A 6,000-nucleotide genomic window follows, 5' to 3' on the forward strand; every position below is an offset into this window, starting at 1 on the left:
GACGCTTGTACGAAGGAGAGTCGTCGAGTGTTTCGCGCCAGATCATACAAGTTTACCATCTCTAATAGCTCAAAGAGCAAAGTGTTACTGTTTTTACAACCTCCAAATTGATCTTCTCTGGATTAAGACTCATCCACGGTATTTACGGTTCCATATAAGACGTTCTCCAGAAGCACCGATCGTTATAATATTCTCGCGTTAAAATGACGCAGGTACGTATCAAGTTCGCGTCTTCTATTTCCGCATTCGGTTTCTAAGCAAAAGTATATGCGTTTACATTGGCTAGAGATAGATGCGAAAGTTTAAATCTGGAATAGCATTCTTATCGGTACGCGCGAACATTGCCGAAAGCGTACAGAAATAGATGCGCATACCAAAACGGTTATTTTTGCCTCCACGCTTTTCACGCCTATCCAATCGCATTATTTACCAACCTTCGATAAAGCCGCACAATGGAATGAATACGTCGGATTGCGTGCAGATGTTAATCAATAAAACACGCCAATTAGTACAACAGGAGAAGCAATTTAGATAATTTTTAAAGATTAGTATATCGAATCTCGCTCATTAATTTGCAATAGAAGCACTCACCCCCTTATTAATGGTTGCTCAGCAGCTAGAACGAAAAAGTAAAAAAAAGCGTCATACGCGGTATAAACATATATTACTTGCGAGAAATGAGAATAAAATGAATAGAAATGCGATAAAAATGAAAAAGCGTGAAGCTAGCGCAAACAAGGGAGCCTCGAGAAAAATCTATATTCCGTTTAACGCAACTTACTTCTCCCTAGGCTCATCCACGGCTGAAAAAAACAATGTGAGCATTTATGACCGATAATGAGGTTGAAAAAGAAAAATAAACGTTATACCTTGGGGAAGGTATAATCGAGGACGAAAATGGAACGAGGTCGTGCGTTTCGTTGGGGTTAACAAATCATCTATCATTTCTAAAAGCTAAAAATTCGCTTGAACTGCCTGATAATCGTAAAGCCGCTCTTCTCGCGGTTCGACTTCTCGGATAAAAATAAACCTTGGAACAAAACGCACGAGCGCATCGTAGCGTGCGAAGTGAAACGGTGCGTGACTTACGACTGAAGTTCAGGTTGATAGATGCCGCGACCTCGCCCATCTTGTTCTTGGCTTTGACCTTGTACAAGCCTGCGTCGGTCTCGATGACGTCATCGAGCTCGAGCACGACAAGGAACTTGTTCGTCCCGACGCTTTGCATCTTGAAGTTTGTCCTGTCATCCTCCTTGAGTTCCGTCTCGCCGCGGAACCAAGATATATCCGGTTTCGGTGAACTGACCAGCTGACACTCGAATATCAGCTTATTCCCGTCGTCCTCCTGCCGAAGCTGAGGCTTCTGGGTGAAGCTCGGTGCGAAATCGTCGGCGACCCCCATGTTTACGGGGCGCCTGCGTTCCTTTTTTTACCCGCTAATCCCCAAAGGATCGTACCTCGTTTTCTCCTCAAATTACGCAATTAATCCTCCTCCTCTTTCTCGCCCTTACGTCTCGTCTTCGCGCAAGGATTTATTTTATCCTCGAGCCAAGGATACCGACCTGCGGCACCACCATGCAACCTCTTTCTTCGACTCTTCGTTCCTTCGTTTTAACTTTCAAAGTTCACCTCTTTCAGGACCTGCATATAGAATCGACCATTTTATTATCATAGGAGCATCTTTAGGTTCAAAAGATCGTGCGATTGGAACGGATCGGACAATAAATCGAGCGTGGTGAACGGCGAATTTTCGTGGAATCCGTTACTCCGACCATATTTTCCAAGATACTTCGACAAGGTCGAAGGGTGACGTAAGGCCTCTATTATTAAAACGACTTTTGGCTCGAAAATAAGTGGACTGGTTATCTTGATAATCGGTTATTATGTTTGGCATATGCCTCTATAAACGTGAATATTCGCAGTGAGCAGCGCTAACCGTCTTATGGGCGCATCTTTTAAAAGTAACTTTTTGCTTCAAAAAATATTGCTCGTAAACAATGAAACACTTGTTCTCGTAAATAAATCACACGCGCGCGCGCGCGCGCGCGCGCGCTCATGATAATTAATAGTTAATAGAGACTATTGCAACAAACACCTGAACGATTGCAGTCGTCAAGTGTTAGCGGAAGATGAAGAAAAAGAACGACGTTACCGATTGCAACTTGGAAACTGTTCAGGTCATAAAACTGAAATAACGCGACAACCTTCGAGGAACATAAATTATAAGTATATCGAGAAGATGAGGTGGTGGGAATGAAGGAGGGAAGAGGCTCGTGTCGTGAAATTCAAATGAAAATCATCTTCGTCGGTCTCCTCAACGATTAATGAGAATCGTATATACGATTAGGCGATAAAGTAGACGAACGATAAAACTCTCTTTAATGGCATAAATTTAAATTTGCATTTGAAATAGAAATTATTGACGGACACCTGTCAACTTGCTCGACAATCCGAAGAAATAACACTTAATTAGGCGCGATTGAAATGCATGGTTGGAAAGACCAACGAAATGGTGTATCAAACGAGTGGACCAAGTATTACAACGTCATGGTAAGACTTGGCAGCCAGCCCTAGAGCATTCTCGAGATTGCTACTCTTCGTAATTGCCATTCGCATTCCACCACCCCTTTCTGCAGTCTGATTTTCAACCATCGCAATTTGTCGCGTCAGTTATAGTTAAGATCAATTACGACGAGTATCGTTTAAGGTTCCCTGGAAAACATACGAATAATGACATAAACGTGGCTAACCTCCTATCCTCTGACCAATGTTCTATATTAGACAGACGACTATTCGTTATAATCTTCAACAAGGGTAAAACTGATACAATTGAAATCTTTATGAGAACGAATTCTATTATATTCAGAGAAAAGGTTCATTCGGTAATACCGCTTATAGCCAAAATAAATTGGTCGTTGAACGAATAGACTAGAGCATGATACTCAACCTTAAAGTTCCTTGCTCTTTGTCGGAGGCACACTTTTGACAGAGCGGGCTTATGTGTGCCAAGTGAAGAAGGGAATGACCGAAGATCGGAAAGGGACGCATTTGAAAATGACGATATAACGTTCACGTATTTTAATCGATTCGTTGATACTTTTAACGCGATTCCGTGTATACGTTGCTCGTAACAAACACCCACGAGACTATTTTGTTACGACGATCGTTTATGAATGACCAAACTATGACAAAGGACTATGACTTTATAAAGTATGCATCTACATATCGATACGTATTTATCAAGGTACGATGATCTAAATAGAACAATTAAAAACAATTAATCATCGAGTGGCTTTGAAATTAGATAACTTCATACTTTTCGTCACTATGGATCGTAATAGTTGGCCCATCTTGGCATAATTATACATATGTCTATTTGGGATGCAATACAATGCAATGACACAGCGTCCTCGTAACAGATACTGCATTGTAATGGAATGCAATTGAGTATTGAGATCGCCAATCGTTATGAATACTTTCAAGCAGGTCAATAGCATTGCTTTGCAAATTACTATAGATAATATATCTACTTTGCGTATCGTATGCATAAAAATCTCTAAAGATAAGACAAAAACTAAGGGAGTTCTTCGTTTTAACGTTTTATATACAATATATCTTATTATTTTCTGGAGATGAGGATTGTTTGTCCGCACGAATTCAGAAATCCTGCTGTCTGTCGGACAATTTCGTCGCGACACGATGATTCGCATTTTCAATGGTAGAATATTATCTAAGAGTACACATAAGTACGTATGCGTTCAACCACGTCGCATCTTGCCTACGAGTATATTAAACGTTACACGCTATAGACGACCTAAAAAGTTATAATTGTTAGGTGAGCGATGTACCGTGAGCATTTCGCCGAGTATTCCTTGGCCGATCTTCCATTTCTCGTTTCAACTCGAACGCGAATATTTTGGTAGACTGACTCAAAGACGCGCAGTCTGTGCTCTCTTCGAGGGACACCTCGAGTTCATTTTCAAAAAATAAATCATTGCGTAATTCATATTAGATTCTCTATTCTATCCTGAAAAATGTCCTGTCGAGCGGAACCGACGAGATGAGTAAAAGTAAGAGGATATAATTACACGTGATTAAAGTATCTAGTAAATTAGAGAGCCATCGAAGATATCTCTTGACAATATGGAATGCGAGATATTTATAAATCGACCAGGTTTTCTGCGTGCGGCTTTTTCGGTGCTTCGCCGGGAGGAGTGTAGGAAAATTATAGAGATCGCGCCCACGCCGTATTTTATGCGCTGGCATGAGTTGCCTCGAAAAATCTCTAGAGACAATTGGAGGAAATATCGAAGGAGGAAAAGAAAGGGCAGGGATAAAAGCGAAAAGAGCGAGTACGGAGGAAACGGATGAACTATTCTAAAGACGATGATGAAAGCCGCGGTAAAAAGGATAGACGGAGCGACGAACCGCTCCTCCTCGCGTTACGCTCTCCTAAAAATACGCGGACACCGAGCCCAGATACCTAGATAGTAGTCTACTAATAGTTCGCGACAGCAAGACGCGACGAGACTCGTGGCGATTAGTCACAAAGTCGAGCGTCGTTTAACGACGTATACTTGTCAAGAAAGCCGGACTCTACTCAATGCGCTCCTTCACTACACAAATTTCCGCCTTTCTTGCCTTCAATGCGATAACATCTCGTTCTACACCGTATATAAGTCATCTTTTGACTTTTTCTCCTTTTAACTTTTCGCGATTCAAGCGGAAAGACAACGCGTACGCAGCACTGTCTGCCCAAAATCGAAAAGAGATCGTTTCGAGCGTCGCATATATTCTCGACTGCTATCACTTTTTTCTTTCTTCCAGTCGACTCCTATACGTTTTTTTCACATCTGATCCGAACAATATAAAAACGAGATTACCTAAGCACGCCTACGACATTTCGCTGACAGGTAAGAGGCTCTCGTCCACAAAATCACGAATGATAAATCCTGATACGAGAACACTCTGGGCACTAGTTGGACGGAGGGGTGAAGAGACAAAGACGGAGACAGATATATATATACATACATACATATATATATATACATATATATACATATATATATATATATATATATATATAGAGAGAGAGAGAGAGAGAGAGAGAAAGAGAAAGGAAAAGAGAAAACACTTTGACGCACTCCGAAACACTTGGAACGATCGGCTCGGCTTTGCTCGCTCACACACGCTTGTCATTAACGTGTCCCATCAGTGAAATCTTCAGACTTACTTGAGGTAGAAACTTACTCCCGCGTATCCAAAATAGAGAGAAGAGGATTTCTTTACTTCTCGCGTAGAAAATTGTTTGAAACGATGTTCACACACGCGTCGATTCAAAATGCTTTCGCGAACAGAAGAAACTGCCAAGGAAAGGAAAAGAAAAGAAGAAAAAAAAATGATAACCAGCGGAAACAATGGTATCGCTCGTCTACGTCGTCTTCGTCGTCGTCGTCGTCGTCGTCGTCGTCGTCGTCGTCACTGCGTGGTCGTCACTCTTTTTTTCCCGTTTTCTTTATATTATAATCCTCTCGTCGTTTTCGTTTATCCTTCTCGTCTTATCTTCTTCTTTTTTATAAGTAGCGCCGTCGGTCGTTCTTTCTCCCTCTTTTTTCACCCGTCCCTATAGCCGGGGCCCCGCGCGCCAACTAAACGCACGAAATCTCGCAGCAGCGATTCGAAGTCGAGCTCGCCTTCGCGAGTCTTCCACCTCCACCGCCGCCAAAACACCCCTCCGAGCATCTTTGCGAGTTTCCACCTCCGCGTTACCGCCACCCACATGCTAAGAAAGTCAAGCTATACCAAGAGAGCAAGAGAACGACGACGACGACGACGACGACGACAACAATGTTACCTTGTATATAGAAGAGGCAGCCTATTCGAGGGCACCTAGATGCAACCAGACAACAATGCGACCTTACGACGTACACCGTCCTTTGCGGCCCAATTTTTTTTATTTTCTACTCTACGTTTTCCTTAATATTTCACATTGAGCATCTT

General features: G+C 42.2%; 1 protein-coding gene across 33 annotated transcripts in view; it reads right to left on the reverse strand.

The window, feature by feature from the left end:
- LOC124950936 (twitchin) overlaps positions 1-5,691 on the reverse strand; it is a 64,563-nt gene extending 58,872 nt beyond the window's left edge. For 14 of the 33 annotated variants that reach the window (XM_047498476.1, XM_047498474.1, XM_047498468.1 and 11 more), the window contains exons 1-3: positions 5,234-5,689; positions 1,090-1,641; positions 592-616 (exon numbers count right to left, since the gene is read on the reverse strand). In XM_047498476.1, the coding sequence (XP_047354432.1) occupies positions 592-616; positions 1,090-1,402 (338 nt within the window). In that variant the 5' untranslated portion in view covers positions 1,403-1,641; positions 5,234-5,689. Of the gene's footprint in view, positions 1-591; positions 617-781; positions 804-1,089; positions 1,642-5,233 lie in introns of all 33 variants that reach the window. The other 19 variants (XM_047498487.1, XM_047498484.1, XM_047498481.1 and 16 more) reach the window with 7 other exon arrangements.
- Positions 5,692-6,000: the final 309 nt, after the last annotated feature.

This window comes from Vespa velutina, chromosome 8, assembly GCF_912470025.1.
Source record: "Vespa velutina chromosome 8, iVesVel2.1, whole genome shotgun sequence".
In the NCBI taxonomy this organism is placed as follows: Eukaryota; Metazoa; Arthropoda; class Insecta; order Hymenoptera; family Vespidae; genus Vespa; species Vespa velutina.